The 17,923-nt window shown below is 47.3% G+C and overlaps 4 protein-coding genes and 3 non-coding genes across 7 annotated transcripts; 5 read left to right on the top strand and 2 right to left on the bottom strand.

Moving 5' to 3' along the window:
• Window positions 1-2,946: 2,946 nt before the first annotated feature.
• On the top strand, window positions 2,947-3,018 carry J7337_008665. Its single transcript has one exon. It is a non-coding gene; the product is annotated as a tRNA-Asp (tRNA).
• Window positions 3,019-3,180: 162 nt separating this feature from the next.
• On the bottom strand, window positions 3,181-4,338 carry J7337_008664 (uncharacterized protein; the record flags this gene model as incomplete). The annotated part of the gene is made up of 3 exons (XM_044826277.1): window positions 3,181-3,646; window positions 3,706-4,069; window positions 4,116-4,338. The coding sequence occupies 3 exons, from the start codon at window positions 4,336-4,338 to the stop codon at window positions 3,181-3,183; spliced, it is 1,053 nt and encodes a 350-aa protein (XP_044679194.1).
• Window positions 4,339-5,576: 1,238 nt separating this feature from the next.
• Window positions 5,577-8,100, top strand: J7337_008663 (uncharacterized protein; the record flags this gene model as incomplete). The annotated part of the gene is made up of 2 exons (XM_044826276.1): window positions 5,577-6,407; window positions 6,454-8,100. The coding sequence occupies 2 exons, from the start codon at window positions 5,577-5,579 to the stop codon at window positions 8,098-8,100; spliced, it is 2,478 nt and encodes an 825-aa protein (XP_044679193.1).
• A 1,937-nt stretch (window positions 8,101-10,037) lies between these two features.
• On the top strand, window positions 10,038-14,915 carry J7337_008662 (uncharacterized protein; the record flags this gene model as incomplete). Its single annotated transcript, XM_044826275.1, has 1 exon — window positions 10,038-14,915. The coding sequence occupies one exon, from the start codon at window positions 10,038-10,040 to the stop codon at window positions 14,913-14,915; it is 4,878 nt and encodes a 1,625-aa protein (XP_044679192.1).
• Window positions 14,916-15,787: 872 nt separating this feature from the next.
• On the top strand, window positions 15,788-16,543 carry J7337_008661 (uncharacterized protein; the record flags this gene model as incomplete). The annotated part of the gene is made up of 1 exon (XM_044826274.1): window positions 15,788-16,543. One exon carries the CDS (start codon window positions 15,788-15,790, stop codon window positions 16,541-16,543), a length of 756 nt encoding a protein of 251 aa, XP_044679191.1.
• Window positions 16,544-16,811: 268 nt separating this feature from the next.
• On the top strand, window positions 16,812-16,893 carry J7337_008660. The gene has a single exon. It is a non-coding gene; the product is annotated as a tRNA-His (tRNA).
• A 548-nt stretch (window positions 16,894-17,441) lies between these two features.
• On the bottom strand, window positions 17,442-17,525 carry J7337_008659. Its single transcript has one exon. It is a non-coding gene; the product is annotated as a tRNA-His (tRNA).
• Window positions 17,526-17,923: the final 398 nt, after the last annotated feature.

Below are 17,923 nucleotides of genomic sequence, written 5' to 3'. Positions count from 1 at the left end.
CAGCCTCTGTGCCACAGGAAGATGCAACCTCCACATCGCAGGAATAGGTTGGACAAAGAGGAACAAGTGAGTACCCATATTAAATACAAACTGTTGAGGATTCGTTAATATACCAAGCTCTCGCACATGTTTCTTTTGTAACTTACTGTGCACCACCATAGAACACAAAGATCAAGACACCATCCGTGTGCTGGGCAGGGTACTACTACATAAGCTGCCATGACAGGTCGACATTGGAAGATAACAATGAGCGCTTCTTCTATAGCGTGCATTACTAGGAAGACAAGAAGGCATTTGTTAAGGATCCGAAGAACCAGGCTGAGAGTTGATTCGAAGATAAAGTACGGCGAAAGACGATTTGGCACAGCCGATACCAAGGCTAAAGGTCGCGGACCATCCTGCCGTATACTATGCACAGTGGTTAGCAGAAGGATCCAGATTGTGGCGAACCAATCACTGACTCTGAGGAATTTCTCAAGATCTTGGTTCGACAATACTTTCATATGCTTCCCGAATCCCACTTTCACAGCTATTTCGTGTCAGTACTTTTCTTCCGTCATATTAAGTTGGACTGCGTGAAAATTACAGAGTATTGTGCATATACAGAGTCCTGTCAAGAATGCCTACCAATCCCGTGTTAGTGGCGCAAAAATACGCGAGACATGATCTCATAATCTGAGAAATATTACCCATGCCGCAGTAATCAAGTCTGCTACACTATCAGTCCTGTCGTTGCTGAGTTCTTCGAAATACTCCGGCCTTACAGTCATCTGTACCAAACGTCTTCAGGCTGGATCTGATCCATAGGCGAGTACCAATAAACGCAGAAGTAAGAGAAATGACTGCTATCGATGATGCGAGCAGTGCTCCTGACAAGTCATCTCCCGCCATGACGGTATTGCTATGAGTCTTTTAGTTCCTTCTTCTTGTCGAATCTGCGGTTCTCTCTGGTTATAATTATGAGTCCTCTTGATGGCAGTGGCATTTGGCAGAAGGCTACAGGATGAAATGTCTGTTCCTCGAAGCTCAACGCTGTTCTTCAGAAATATGAGTACCTTTCACATTGCCAACGCTGCACCAAATCCGTCCAAATGAGCGAGGAGCTGGACACAAGCTTCTCTGAGAGAATGGCAGACAGCTGTGCTGGTTGGAATAACAGTAGTGGTAAACGAGTCGCTAAGCTTCGTCCTCTCACGTCTTGCGATTTCTGATGGAATGTAGTGACAGAACACCGGGGAACAAGGCCATATAAGTCGCAACTCAATCAGCCTTTCCGTCTCCGTTTTGATACCAAAGACTTCAGAGTCAACTTATATCACTAAAGAGAATGGTATCGCGCCAATTATCTATACAATGATTTGACCTAAGGGGCAGCTATCTACATAAACCGCCAGGGGAAAATGCCTGGGGGGACAAGGGGCCGTTCATAGCAGCAACTAATAAGCGGTATGGTATCTGGCACTGGTAAGGAGACCAAAATAGTACACGGTCGCAAAGATGAGGATGATGCGCCTGTTAGTCAATATCCAAAAGAAGACGCTGTTATGGTGGTGGTGGTTTACGTTTCAGCCACAAGAGCCCGTTGGTTTTGGTACCAATACGAGCATCCCCAGAATGTCTCTTGTGGTGTTGGTCGTCCCCCATGCCTCAATTGGGTTGTACAGTGACAAATTGATGGGGAGACCCGAAATTTTCTAGTCTGGCGAAGCCATTCTTCCAGTACGCGTTCTACCTGCGAGTCAGGCGCCAGGCTCAGCGACTGACAATGGGCACCTGTCATTTCTGTTATAGGCATGGAACTTTAACACAAGATCACGATACCCAATGAACACAACGTTGAATTCTATCGACGAATTTGATGCTTTTTTATCACAAAGCAAACTTAGGGGAGCACTGAGAGGGTGGGCTGATCCCAGTCTAGATGTAGCTGAAGACAAGGTTGTTGAGTCTTGACGGCTTGGAGACAAGCCACGCCTATCACCAGGAACTAGCGTACCTACGTGTCTAGCTGCAACACGAATATACAGGGCTGTAACAGGCCAGTAAGTCGCCAAATCTGGGTTTGATGCACATTCTTGGCATTAGAGTGTAAAATGGCTGCCTTCCAAGCCAAGTGAATCCCCGGGATCTTCCTGACGTCGTTTTCTGCAGGCCCGGTCACCTTCCACGGTAGTCATGTTCTTGAGTCAAGGCATTAACCTTGTTGTTTGATGAGCTGCTTTATCATAAGTTGAAGAAGATTCCTTATTAACTGGTGTAACTCGTTTTCATGTCGAATCTGTTCACAAGCACAGTGATCCTCAGAGCATGTAAGCATTCCTAGAGAAGTCAAGCTTCGCGTACTAATCAAGCAATAACTCGCTTCTAAGATCGACGAAAGCGATTGAATTTCTATAACATTGTTACTGGTTGTCAGATCAGTCATATCCAGTCAGATGTGGGAACATCACAAGCCCCATAGTCGCAACATCACCAGCTCGTTGCGAGGACCACTCGGTCAAAGAGAGGCTCAGAAAGGACAAGCCAGGTAAATGGACTGAGCACTGGTTTTATAGCGTGATTACTACCGTGAAACCCTGCAAAGCCGTCGGGTAGGACTCTAGATTGTGCCCTTTGATAATCTTGGTAGTGGCAACTGGCCCTGGACCTCATTATCTCATCCTACCATTATCCATAGCATCTCAAGCTGACCATATCAGCCTTCGGAACCACCCAGATCGTTAGTCTGGGGGGAATTACAGCCTGCTGCTCATTGTTTTGGGACCAATGTATAAAGCCCTTGAGTTGCCACTGTGAACTGTAGAGAATCTGTTGCACGAACGCGCGGAATAAGGCCGCCTCCAATATCTCAAGCAACCACATTCCTTTGCTTAGACTATATATACAACCACTGTTTGCTACTAACCACAACACCCCCTCTCTACACTTGGCGACAACGCCCGGAATTCTTCCGTAGTATAGTGGTCAGTATGCAAGCTTGTCACGCTTGAGACCCGGGTTCAATTCCCGGCGGGAGAGATCCAGCCATCTGCGATACGCAGGTCTATCCTTTTTGCTTGATGAACAAGTGGAACGTTGTTGAAGTTAGGGGTAAAGACCTCCTGTTACTGCAGTCGCCGGGTGCGTGGCTCCGGAGAGTGAAACAGCTGCTAGAGAATACTAACTCTATTGTGTTTGTTACTAAAGGGAAGTCTTGATATATAAGCTCTGTAAAAACTTCTCAAGAGACTTGGCCGTGTCAGTAATTGTCTGCTCGACACTGTAAAAGTCTTGTCCTGTCACTTTGACTGCCTTCGATGCATCAAGAACTCTTTCCTCAGGAAACTTGTAGCCGGGAAAGTATCCCTGCCCAGGAGTTCCAGCCTTGATAATGTCTTGTCTCTCCGGATATACTTTACGAAGAACATCTGCAGCAGCCTGGGGAGGAACAAGTCCTGAAGCCAACAGGAATCGCTCCCCGTTTGCCTTGTCGGGGTGGTCGACGCTGAAGACAGCAACTCGTGCAATATCACGAACGTCAACATAGCCAGGATTTGGTGTCAATGGCTTGGGGATCTCTTGACCCGAAAGTATCTGCCAGATGAAGGCAGTTGTTCCGCCGATCTTGGAGATGGACTCAAGGCCGGGTTGTGGTCCCATAACAAAACTTCGGCGACATCGTTAGATTTGCTTGATGAATGGGCAGTGTCTCCGGGGATAACTTACACTGGATTGAGAGCAGTCATAGTGAAAGAGGGACTTTTTTCGTCGCGGAACTTCCAAAAGGCTCTCTCACTTGCCACCTTACTCGCAGCATAGATCAAAAGGCTGGGTGACTCTTTTCCGAGCTTCTTAACAGCTGCCAAAGCTTCATCATTCCAATCTGCTTCTGTAAACCTAGCAGGTGCTTCTTTGCTGCCGTTCGTGATAGAGGCAATAGAGGACATAAGCACAACCGATTTGACGGATGACTCGGTGATGGCAGACTCGAGAACACCCAGCGTCCCTTGAATAGCAACTTCAAGGACAGGTTCGGGGTCCGTGAAGCTGAGACTCACTCCAGCAGCAAGATGTGCAATAGCATGAACACCTGATATTGTGAGACTCAAGTCCTCGTAGAGAGAAGAGACACTTACCCTTGACCGCAGAATCGAAGGCACCTGGCGCGACAATGTCTGGGACTTCGACAATTTGAAGATCTTCGCCATATGAAGACAGAGCCCTGACTAGGGGATCTTCTGAAGACTTTGAGCGAACAGTTCCACGAACAGCATAGCCTGCCTTGAGAAAAGCTTCGATGACGGGCCCGGCAATATAGCCATTCGCACCGGTCACCAGGACAATTGGTTTGCTGGACATGATTAATCAAGAATGAATATGGATATATAGTTGAAGAGTGCTGAGATTATTCTCATGGTTTTTGACGATCTCATGAAAGACCATCCTGCCCCTTTTTATGTCCCTCTTACAATGTATAGGTACTGACAAATATCGATACTCTTGGCTCGTGAGGCTACAACAAGCTTACAGGACATCCGGACCTGGCCGTAAGAATGCCGATTGAAAGTTGAATGGACACAAGCATCTTTTGCGTCACCATTGGCGCTTCGGCCTTGAAGCAGCGTGCACAAAAAATTGTTGGTGGAAGAGGATGAGTATCCCAGGAACGCTCATGATGTGTAACCACACTAATTGTTGGGGTCACTGGAGAAGTCAGGGCCTTAAGGACGATTACTGATCACCCGAGACTTCGTCAATGGCTAACAAGTTTCATCAAGCCTCTAGCACAACGCATGGTAATATGCGAATCGGAGGCCTTAGTAAATAGAAACTATTTTAAATTGAGCCGGTTCCGTTTTGAGGGCATTGGAATTACTGATCTTAAATCTTATCGCTTGATGTTCTGCCAAGCGGGGCCTCAAGCACTCATATAGAAGGGGACTGTACAGTCCCCAGGGGTATCAAATGTGCATTTCCGCGATTTTTTAGGTATTTCTTGCCACAACGGAATTAATAACACCAATAAGATATCATATATTCAGTATATCTATGGAGATAATACTGGACTGATCTACAAGCAGATCAGTCAAGATTGGCTATAAAAATCCTTAGTCAGAAGTACCGATTTTACATTTGATCCCCCTGGGGGCTGTATGTGGGCCTCCATTACTTGCAGCATGATACAGAACATGGAAACACGAGACTGATTTGCTATACCGAAAGATAGCTGATTTGTTTGAATGTTAATCGAGTCGATCAGAAACTCCCTCGACTAATACGCCGCGAGAGATGCTCCAGAGTCGTTATACAAGCTGAGAGAAAAGAAAATTCGGGGTCCTCGATCCTAAGTGACAAAAGCAATGTGGTTAACTTAGCCTTAGTTCAGAATACATTTGCTGAGCTCATTTTGACACCCATATTGAGTAAGGTCTGAAGTTTTCTGCTCAGGGACAACGGGAAGTGGTGACACGCACGTGACCTCGCGACTTGTTGTGCTAACCGTATGACGCAACCGGGCAATCACTCACACCAAGTTTGCGTCAAGTTGCGCGCTCACAAGTCGTCACCTTCGGGTCAATTTACATCATGACACCAGAATGGTAGGTCGCAAACGTCCTGTGGCAAGGGCTAGCGCTCGGAGGGGAGCTGCAGCTTCAGTGCCAACTGGCGGAGAGATCTACCAGGATATGCTCGCTGAAGCTGGTGTGAATTCACAGGATCGGTCATCACCAGAACGACCCTTGAAGCGACGTCGTGCTGGGCCAAGCAGAGTAATATCGGAACCAGGAAAGACATCAGAAGCAGCGTCAAGGCAACAAGAACCAGGCAAAGAACCTCCAGCGCAAGTCACGGACAAGGAAGAAGACGATGACGATGAAGACGAGGACATCGAGTTTGAAGATGTTGCCTTGCCCCAGCCAACGATGCAGACTATGGAGCTAGAATCCGACGACGATGATGATGATGATGATAAGGACATCATGTTCGAGGATGTGGACTTCACAGCACCTCTCCAAGATTTAGGCAAACCTGAAGAACCAAAGTCGTTAGAGCTCAATCTGACAGCGCATCAATCATCTACAGCTCAAGTAAAGAAGGCTGCCGAGAGGCGTAGACCAATCAGCAGAGAGGAACGCAAGATACGGATGGATATACACAAAACACATCTTCTGTGTCTGCTGTCACACGCTGCACGTCGCAATCATTGGTGTAATGATGGCAAAGTACAAGACTATCTGCGACCGCATTTAACGGACAAGACAGTCAACTACCTCACCCCTGGCGCACACCTTCCACAATTTGGAAGAACCGAGAGTCTGAAGACTGGCCTCAAGCAGGCAGAGGGTGTGTGGAAGACGAAGTATGAGGTTACCGAAAGGGGTCTAAGGCGTGCTCTGTGGGCGGAAGACCCAGAACAACTGAAAGATGTAAGTCCAGCGCACGATCGAGAGGTCTCGACTGACAGATTCACAGTATGAACCGCCAGATGATATGGAAAGCTGCTTAGATCGTGACGATTTCCGAGAAGCAGCAAGAAAGCTACAAGGATCTAGAGATGTTGGAGCACAGTTGTATTGCGCCCTTCTACGAAGTGTTGGCGTACAGGCACGTTTGGTGTGCTCTCTACAACCTCTGGCATGTACATCTGGAGCCCCATCAATGCCGAAACCGAAGCAAAAGCCGAAAAAGCGCTCGACAATAGAAGAGAAAAATGCACAAGTACGGGCTACGATGGCCAAGTACCAAGAAATGGCCAGTGCTGGATATGGTACACCATCTGGCAGTTCTTCAGCACGTCGAAGGTTGGGGCATCCAAATGCAACATCATATAACTTTACACCAGCGATATCTCCCCCGAAACCTCAGCCAACGTTTGAAATTCGCAAACGAATAAAAGAATCCTCATATCCTGTGTACTGGGTCGAGATCCTTGATGTTGGACATCAGAAGTGGCAACCGGTAGATGCTGTGGTTACTCATACTTTTTGGAAGCCTAAAGCCTTGGAGCCACCCATTACTGATAAGGAGAATTTCCTTTCCTACGTGGTAGCATTTGATGAGGATGGGACTGCAAGAGACGTAACAAGGAGGTATGCGAAGGCTTATACAGCAAAGACCCGAAGATCGAGAATCGACACTGCTTGCGAAGGCGGGGATGTTTGGTGGAGACGGGTCATGAAGCTTTACGGCCGCCGCCGGCGGACAGATCTCGATCAAATTGAGGATAACGAACTCGTAGGTATCGAGGCGAGAGAGCCTATGCCAAGGAATGTACAGGACTTTAAAGACCATCCAGTCTTTGCGCTTGAACGACATCTTCGACGACATGAGGTTCTTGTTCCTGGGGCTACACCTTCCGGAACAGTTGCTGCAGGTAGTAAAGCACCGCTGGAGAAGATCTACCGGCGGAAAGATGTCCGGATTGCGAGAAGTGCAGATAAATGGTATCGTCTGGGGCGGGAAGTTAAGCCACTGGAAATACCTGTCAAATGGCTACCTAAAAAAGCGAAACCAAAGAACCTTCTGGATGATGACCAAGATGAGGATGCCCAAGGAGATGCCGGGACACCTATCTACACCGAGGACCAGACAGAACTCTATGAACCACCCCCAGTGCGGAATGGCATGGTACCGAAGAACAAGTTTGGAAATATCGATGTTTATGTACCAAGCATGATTCCCAAAGGAGGCGCTCACATTATCCACGAGCATGCAGCGCGAGCAGCGTTTATGGCCGGAGTTGACTACGCACCCGCTCTCACCGGCTTCTCATTCAAGGGACGACATGGCACAGCCGTGTTAACTGGCATAGTGGTCGCAAAAGAGTATGAAGAAGCTGTGCGAACTATAATTGATAGTCTGGGTGATCTCGAGCAAGAGGTAGAGGATGAGCGAAGACGGCACCGTACACTCAAGGCTTGGAGGAAGTTCATGATGGCGTTACGTATTAGAGAACAGATTTGGAGCGGTGTGGACGCAGATGAAAGAAAGGCAGCGGATGATAAAGCGGCTAAAGAGGCACAGCTGGACCAAGAGATTGAGGATGCGCCGAGCGATGTTACTGAAGAGTTTGACATGGCAGATGATGACGATATGGGCGGAGGGTTTTTGGTGGAATAGTGTTAGAGTGAAGAACAAAGGCACATCAATGTCATTTTCCGCAACAGAGCAGCGTTGGCGACGCGCGTTGGCTTGTATATTGAAGGATCGTTGCAATCAGTACGGGGTCTCATATACGGCGGCAACCGGCATTCCATCGGTACGATTTTGAGTACCGGCGCCGAGAAACGGAGGCGGACGCGGAGACTATGATATGTTCCAGGTGATGTAGTATTACGAAAATGAGGCTGTACAGCTTCCAAGTTCTGTGGTTGTTTGTGACACATGTATCTTGGCACTTTTCTCAACATGTTCAGCATCTACTAAGTTAGGTGGCTAGAAGACCGGCAAGAGTGAAGCGTGGAGGACCTCATCACCAAGCTCATTCAAGAACAGAGCCTACGTTCCAAGACTCTTTGTTCGACTACAACAAGTATCTTCCTGCTCTTTGGAAGAGTTGGCATCGGTGTTTTGTCTTCTAGAGGAAAGCAACACAGCCTAGGACAAGATAATATCAACATGCCTTGGTGCTTACAAGATGGTCATTCTGAGGCTCTGAAGCCTGTACATCATGTTTGAGGATCAACATCGCCAACGCTGTCACACCAAGTCGGAAGAGGCCCCGGGGAACAAGGAAAACATCAGACTTCGATATAGAGTGTCAAAACAAGGTCGGCAAAAGGTATCCTAAACTTGTACTAGATTACTCAAGTCTCTTATTATTTAGGATCGGGGTCTTGATTTCTTTCCTACCCTAAGAGACGCATCCCTTTTCTGGGACCCTTAAATCACTATAATCGGGCACCGAGGTTTAGATATTTGCCAAGTGCAGAACGCGACGCTACAAGGGTTGGTTGGCATTCTCGGCTGACAGCGTCGACTTGTATAATCGGCGTGATTTTTGACCCGAACTCCCGACGCGAGCTTCGTTTCATTGTCAACGGAACCAATTCCTTCATGCGAGCAGATTCTCATTGGATGAATATTTGTCTTTTCATTTTCATGGTCCTCGCGTATCGCTCTGAATCGGTTGCCTATCTGGATCTAGTTCGCTGCGTGTCGAGGAAAAGGAAGAATCATAGATTCAAATATCGCAGCATCGATCCATGGCATGACAGGTGGGCCGCGTGTCGAACAGCACAGCCGAGATGAGTGGATAGTAAATGGACAATGCTGGATGATTGCTGATGCTGATGTTGCTGCAGGATGTACATAAAACAAGGGAGGGGAAAGAGAAAATGTTGCAATTGGGCCTCGTTTATAAAATCGTATTCCGTACTCCGTATATCGTAAATACAAACCCAATTCTGCGGGCCGCTCGCTAACAAGGTATTCGTAGGTTTATGTCGTCGCAATAATGCTACTCCAGGACGGAACGGAGCAAAGTTAGTTACGGATTCTCGTCCAGGGGTGTCAGTTGTTTTCCCTGATGAGATTCTCCGTCTTCAATGTTAACCAGTCAGTATTATCAGTCTTCATATCATGGAAGAATCAAGGACCATAGATCCTGATCGATATCTGTGCCTTGAATTATTTAGACTGCGGGGGGGGGGGGGGGGGGCTTCAAGTTCAAGATCGAAACTGCCCAGTGCTGATGACTGGCTGTCTCGGCTCCGGGGAGTCAAATGTAGGGGCCCGGGCACTTTAGGAAGTGGCCTTAGGGGCTGTCTCTTGGTGCAGCTTACCTACCTTAGTGTCTGGAGGTGTTACTTTAAATCAGCCTCGACACCTCGTCATTGAACTAGCCTGTGAACTTAATTAACTCCATTTCATCCAACCTTACGATGCAGAGGATACATCGCCATCATCACTTTACTTCTCCGAATCAATTCTTTATGAAATACACACAGCAAAAGGTATCCTTAACCTATGCCAAGTTACCTAAATCTCTTGTCCCTTAGGATCGAGGTGCGGGCAAACCGCGTTCCTGTCCTGTTTCATCCCCAGTCACCATCATCATGACTTTCATCAAACAGGTCGGCACCCTGATGGGCAAGAATTTCCGTATTCTTTTAATGCGCCATCTTGCACTATGCATCTGGATGGCCTTCATCTTGCCCATCTTCTTGGCCGCGCTCTTTAGTTTTACAAAGAACCTCCTGGTGCCTCCAGCAGAATTCGGTATAGGCAAGCCAACACCACTTATCGACCTCGGCGATGCCGTTAAGAAAGCAAGCAATAGTGGACGTAAGAAATTGGTCCTCGTCAACAACAATTTCACGGAAGGGAATATTGGTCGGGTGTTCAGCACCGTGACGCAACAATTCCAAGATGCTGCCGAGTCTGCAGACGTCAACTTTGAGGTTATCTCTATCGAACGTGAACAGGACTTGAGGGCAGAATGCCCTAGTAACTTGCGGGGATTGACAAGATGCTTTGGTGCTATCGTCATGCTTTCTTCGCCTGATCAAGGCCCTGGGGGCCTTTGGAACTACACCATTCGGGCTGATGGAGACTTTAGTCGCGCAGGCACAAAATTCGAAATCACCAAATCGAACGACCAGCAGATCTATTTAATCCCGCTTCAACACTCCGTCGACAGAGCTATTTCCCTTGCCAATAGTTCAAGTACCAACGACCTCAACGGCACTCAAGAATACCCCTACACCACCTTGACCCCTGAGGAGCGTGACAGACAGATTCGTACACAATTCCAAAAGGTCATAAGGGGCTGGATGGGTGTCGCATTTCTGGGAACCGTTGTCTGGATCACATATCATCTTACTGGTTTCATTGCTACAGAACGCGAAAGTGGCATGTCCACATTGATCGATGCTATGATGCCGGTACGAAAACCGTGGCTAGCCATGGTTGCCAGGATTGTTGCGCACCACCTTTCATTCTCTCTCATCTACCTGCCAGCATGGATACTTGGCTCCATTATTGTTCGCGGTGGTGTTTTCGCCAGGACCAGCGTTGGTATCGTCCTCGTTTTCCACGTTCTCACTGGCCTTGCGTTCTCCTCTATATCCATGTTGTTTGCATCCTTCTTCCGAAAGGCCCAGCTGAGTGGTATTACCGCCATCCTGGTTGTCGCCCTACTCGGAATTCTTTCGCAAACCATCTCTTCTCCTGGTACTGTCCCTGTCGCCGTTCTGTCGATCTTCTTCACCCCTTGCGCCTTCGTGTTCTTTATCAGCAACATGGCATGGTTCGAGGAGCAGGAAATTCCGACCGACTTGCTGAAAGCGGCACCTAATAGCCCGTCAAAGCTCCCAGGCATTGTTATCTGGATATTCTTGATCATCCAGATATTTGCTTATCCATTGATTGGGGCGTTTATCGAGCATGCTCTGTATAGCAATGAAACGTCAGGTCGAAAAATGTTGCATAACCAAGCCGATGTGGACCAAATTGGAAGCAATGCTGTGCAATTGCGACAATTCTCAAAGACGTACAAACCTAGCATCTTTTCAAGATTGTTCCGCCGAGGTCCCAATAAGAAGCCGCCTGTTCTCGCCGTCAACGGGCTGGATCTCGATATTGGCCAGGGGCAAATTGTCGCACTTTTGGGTGCCAATGGCAGTGGAAAGAGCACCACGCTCGATGCTATTGCAGGCATGAACAAATTGACGAGTGGATCGATCAAAATCGACGGCAGAGGTGGCCTTGGTATCGCTCCCCAAAAGAACGTGCTCTGGGACGACTTGACAGTGGAAGAGCACATTAGAATCTTCAATCACCTAAAGGCTCCCAACGCCAGGGCTACCACACAAGAGATTGAAGATCTGATCAGATCCGTCGATCTCTATAAAAAGCGAAAGGCTTTTGCAAAGACTCTCTCGGGTGGTCAGAAGCGCAAGCTCCAACTGGGATTAATGTTGACGGGAGGAAGCGCTGTGTGTTGCGTTGACGAAGTCAGCAGTGGCATTGATCCGCTGTCGAGACGAAAGCTTTGGGACATCATTCTGGCTGAGCGTGGTAGACGCACGATGATTTTGACCACCCACTTTTTGGACGAGGCTGATCTTCTTGCCGACCATATCGCCATTCTTTCCAAGGGAACTCTGCGTGCAGAAGGCTCCTCAGTGGCCTTGAAGGACAATATGGGCGGCGGTTACAGAGTTCATGTTCCCAAGGACATTGGGATTCGAGAAACCCCAGACATTGATCAAGTTACAAAGAAGGATGCCTTCGACCTTATCACATACACTGCTCCCACCTCGCAGCTCGCAGCTGTTGTCATTAAGAGTCTTGAAGCTGCTGGTATCAAAGAATATCGCTTCTCGGGCCCGACTATCGAGGATGTTTTCCTCCAGGTTGCCGAGGAGATCAGAGACGAAGAAGCGTTCCGCAACGCAAACCACCCCTTGTCTGTCCCATCATCCGAAAAGGTCGCCTTCAAAGAGAAGGAAGGCGAAAATCCAGGGTTGGCGCTTACAAATGGACAACGAGTCGGATATTTGAAACAAAGTTTGATTCTATTCCGCAAACGCCTAACTATTCTAAAGCGGAATCGATTTTTGTATCTGCTAGCCTTTCTTCTTCCAATCTTCGCTGGCGGATTGACTTCCCTTTTTATCATTAACAAAAGCACGACAAGTTGCGTGCCAGGGAAGCAATACTCCAAAGGTGCTCAAAGACTAAACGTGTTCGATCAAAGGGAAGGAGGAGACAACATTACACTGCGCCTCTTAGCTGGGCCAAGATCAAAGTTGAGCACTGACTTGTTCAGCCTCATAAATCCCATGTTGAAGGGTAACGCTGGAAGTGAAACCCAAAGAGGGTTCGACATGAACGCTCTTAGCTTGGTCGACACTTTCCAGCAATTCAAAGACAAGATCGAGACGGATCGAAAGAACATCACCGGAGGAATCTGGCTGGGCAATGATGAGCAAGGTCCTACATTTGCATGGGTCGCTAATCTCGCCATCGAGGTACCTATATTCGCGCAGCAGATGCTGGATGTCGTATTGTCCAACGTCACTATCGCAACGTCTTGGGCTCCTTTTGAATTACCCGTGAGTGACACGACGGGTAGTTCACTTCAAATGATTGTATACATGTCAATCGCTCTCTCGGTCTATCCTGCATTTTTTGCACTCTACCCAAGCAATGAGCGGCGCAAGTTCATCCGCGGTTTACAATACTCCAATGGTGTTCGGCCGTTACCACTATGGATAGCATACCTCCTGTTTGATCTAATCATTGTCCTGGTCAGCACAGCAATCGTGGTGGCGATATGGGCTGGTGTCTCCGATATCTGGTTCAACATTGGTTACGTCTTCCTCGTCTTATTCCTATACGGAATAGCTTCGACACTCTTTGCGTACCTTGTCTCCCTCTTCACCAAGACACAACTCGGAACGTACGCATGGGCAGCGGCGAGCCAGACTCTCATTCTTGTCGTCTACATCATTGCGTACATGTCGGTGTTGACTTACTCGCCCGTGACAAAGGTTGACAGCTCCTTGCGCCTTGTTCACTTTATCATATCCGCATTCGCCCCCATTGGCTCAGCACTGAAGGCTCTTTTCATCTCTACAAACCTCTTTTCTACGGCATGTGATGGCAATAGCCTGACCGAAAACCCAAGCGGTATCTTGTACTATGGTGGACCCATTCTGTACCTCATCCTTCAATCACTCATCTTCTTTGGTCTTTTGATTTGGCTCGATACTGGCACAGCGGGAGCCTCACTCCGAGGTCTCTTCCGGCGAGGGGACAAAGCCGAATCAGATGAGGAACATGTTGATGAAGACATCATTGATGAGCGCGAGAAAGTCCCTCGCAGTGAGGGGCATGAGCATGGTCTGCGAGTTATGCACCTGACGAAGAGCTTCCGCGACAACATAGCTGTTGACAACGTCACCTTCGGTATCAAGCGTGGTGAAGTTTTTGCTCTACTTGGTCCGAATGGTGCAGGAAAATCAACAACTATTTCTCTCATCAGAGGTGATATCAAGCCGGACCGAAATGGAGGCGATGTGTTGGTGGAAGATATATCCGTCAACAAGAACCTGGCAGGTGCTCGAGCTAACCTGGGCGTCTGCCCTCAGTTCGATGCTATGGATCAGATGACGGTACGAGAGCATCTCGAATTCTACGCCAAGATCAGAGGTGTCACCGACATCGAACACAACGTGCGGGCTGTTATGCAGGCGGTAGGGCTCGAGTCATTCTCTGCGCGGATGGCGCATGCTCTATCTGGGGGCAACAAACGAAAACTGAGTTTGGGAATCGCTCTGATGGGCAATCCCACTGTTGTGCTTCTGGATGAGCCTTCATCTGGTCTCGATGCTGCTTCAAAGCGTGTTATGTGGAGAACACTCGAGGCGACAGTCCCTGGAAGATCAATTCTTCTCACGACACACAGCATGGAGGAAGCAGATGCATTGGCTGGTCGTGCTGGTATTCTTGCTCGAAGGATGCTTGCTCTGGGAACGCCAGATAACCTTCGACATCGCTTCGGCGACGCCTTGCATATTCACCTTGTCGCCAAAAGCGCCCCTCGTACTACTCAGGAGGAGATGGACCGAATGACAAACTGGATTCGGCAAACTTTACCCTCAGCCGATGTTGATGAGAAAACATATCATGGCCAGATCCGCTTTTCAGTGCGCGCTGGCCAAGTCCTCGCAGCAACTTCTGGTCGTAAGGAGGAAGAGATCACAAGCGACCGAGAGGTTGATCTGAGCCAGAGTGCCATTGGACACCTAGTAGTGTTGCTGGAGGAGAACAAGGTAGAACTCGGCGTGGGTCACTACAGTGTCATGCCAACAACGCTGGACCAGGTTTTCTTGACTATCGTCGGACAACACAACGTGAAGGAAGAGAACTCAGAAGAGAAGAAGCAAAGCATTTGGCGCAAAATCTGGATGTTTGGGAGATCGTAACTAGTGCATTTTCATTAGGCTGCGGTGTTTGGCGTTGAGGTTTTATTGAAGCCCTGAACCGATCGATACGAACGTACAGCTTCCATACGGTTTGTACAACTGGGCCTGCCTGGTCAATACTCAGGGAGCAAGCAAACATGAGACTTTAGAAGAGGGTGCTACAATAAACTCAGTAATGACTCCCCTAAACTTAGACTAAATCGACTAAGTATTTTCATCACTTAGGATAAAGGTCTCAAATTTTCTTGCCTCCACCTGTTATTGTACCTACCTTCAGTATCAGCAGTATGGTGGCCACGACAGTCATCCAGCCAGTTCATATGGTCAAGTTCCGCATTCAACTCCCTGGCGAGGGACAGCGAGCATAACCATTTTATTCCATGGGCTTGTTTCTGCTTTGCTACGGTTGCTTTCTCTTCTTTCTTTTTCTTTTTCTTTTTCTTTTTCTTTTTCTTTTTCTTTCTTGGCAAAGTTCAGTGAAAGTCTTCCTATCATGTATTTGTTCAAGATATAGCTCCTGAACATTCACTTTTCCTGCCATAGAACATGCACAGGTCGAAAACCAACAAAGGACTTGGAGAACAACAACGTCTTGCTTGTTTGCTTGCCTGTATTGTTCACATCAATGTTACCATTACAGATATCTTGTTCTGGTACGCTATTAACAAAGGAGCTTCAGAACACCACTCAAACATGTTTATGACTTACAAGTATATACATATATATATATATATATATATATCGAGTGCTTCAGCATAACCAGAAACCCAACAGTTCCAACCACAATTTACACATCAACACACTAACAACAGTTTCAAAAACTAAATTGTCAGCTAACTCTTAAAACAACAAATCACTACCACATCAACAATATGTGCTACCGAAGCATCACTCACACTATGCACTGCGATGCGCGGCCTGTCATTTCCGATGGTAGCAAAGTCTACACTGACCCGTTCGCCTCTCCCCTCCCATGCAGCTGTAGCCCTGAGCATTTCGTGCCAAGTTACCTTCGATGCGAGGATCATGGTTGCTGTATGAAGAAGGTCAGAATGAATTGGTGTCCTCACGTCGCTGATTGCAACGAGGTCTACGAGGTTCATCGCTATGTCCAGTCTTATCGTCAACCACGAAATATCTGGGGTCCCATTGACACGCACGGCGACAGCTTCGATTCTCTCTGGAGCCTTCCGATGATTCAGGAGAAGAAAAAGACTTGGAAATATGCTCCGAATTTGGAGAAATGTCTCTTCACTGGAAAGATTCCACACTTGACGGCTGTCCCGCCTCCTTTTTGCAAAGCTGTTGAGAACCTTGCCAACATTGGCCGTCTTATTGTCCAGACACAAGCTCAGTTGGGTGCTCTTCACAATAACGCTGCTGTTGGAAGAATCTGGCACGATTATTTCCACGGAGAAGCTTGCTCTCGTGTGCTTAATGAGTGGGAGTGCCCACAACAAGGACCTATCGTAGATGCAGAACTGCTTGTAGAGGAAAAGGCTAAGGACCTCGTGAAGCAGAAGGAGATCTTCAACACATGCTGGACCTTCATTCAGGGCATGGTGCTTTGTCGCCAAGTAGGCAAAGACCTTGTGATCCAGAATGTACCAGTTGTTTGGGATCTGTAGAGAGGACCTGGGTCGTCCGCTTAGGGTGTCTGTCTGGTGGTTGAACTTAGCATGCATTTTTTTAAGTTGGGCGTTTCGGATAGGGACAGGTTAATATCGATAATAGAGGGTCATCTAGAGAATAGTTAACTTGGCCTTGTTTTTATAAGTCAATCAACCGGGTCCTAATGATCAAAATAAATATCCCAAATGGTGATGTCTTTCGATGCTCGAGTGAACAGGGTGTATGAGTATCTATAAGTGATTCCCTGCTTAATCAGCAGCAAAAGCCGTCATCGTATAGGGGTTAGTACATCAGTTTGTGGCTCTTGGAAGCACTGAAAACGCAAGTTCGAGTCTTGCTGACGGCAATCTTGTATTTTTGGATGATGTATCATGTCTGACTTTTTTGTGTCAGAATGTTAGTGCTACTTGAAGTCTTCTGGCATGAGGTTGTAAATGATAAGCTGAGCTCCAGTTTTGGTTCTTCACTCCTTGAGAGTTATATATCTTGATAAGAGCAATTATTTATATCTATGTGATAAATCTGATTGTAAGACAAGCTTTAACAATGTGCTCTTCTGTGTAGCAGTCTCGAAGCAGCATGCTGTCTATCCTCTATTGATTCTATGAGCTGAACTTGGCTGCCCTACAAGCTTAAGATTTCTCAACGGGTTGCAATTGACTTTACTAGCGACAAAGCTAAAAGAACAGCAATAAACAAAGCGGGTTTCTTCAACGTCGAGACCAAGGCTACAAGTAAACGTTTATCAATTCACTACCACATATTCATTGTTCAGCTATCCTTTGTGATGGAGGGGTTTGGAGGGGTAATTCAACTGGTGTGCAATTGCTGCACCTCCAAAAACTTACCAAAAAATGAACATTATCCGACGAAAGCTGCAAAAGATAATTACTTTGCCGTCAGCAAGACTCGAACTTGCGTTTTCAGTGCTTCATTGATAGCCACAAACTGATGTACTGACCCCTATACGATGACGGCTTTTTAGTGCTTGACTTGGGGTCAAAAATTGCAAATTATCTAAGTCTTCACACACCTCTACTCCGTTATCGGCACAACTTGGGAAAAGCTTCAGAGCTTCTCACTCACACACAACGCACAAATCATTTACAATTACAGATGCGTTCCCAAAGCGAAAGAGGAATTTTTATTACTGGATCAACTTCTGGCTTAAAGAGACTCAATAAGAACTCGGTTCAATACTGGCTTCATTTACCTTTGGAACGTCCTGCATTGGACATTTAGTCAGCTCACGGAGAAAAGGAAGCAGTAAGTGCCTTGAGCCAATTTACGCTTCGGCCTGCACAACAAACATCAAACTCTCTCTCTCCCTCTCAACAATTGAGTTTTTAAACATTTGTTCTTTGTTTACTCGAATA

Source organism: Fusarium musae, chromosome 6 (assembly GCF_019915245.1).
Source record: "Fusarium musae strain F31 chromosome 6, whole genome shotgun sequence".
NCBI lineage: Eukaryota > Fungi > Ascomycota > Sordariomycetes > Hypocreales > Nectriaceae > Fusarium > Fusarium musae.
Note: the sequence above shows the minus strand (reverse complement) of the source record. Positions and strands in the feature narration are given on the sequence as shown.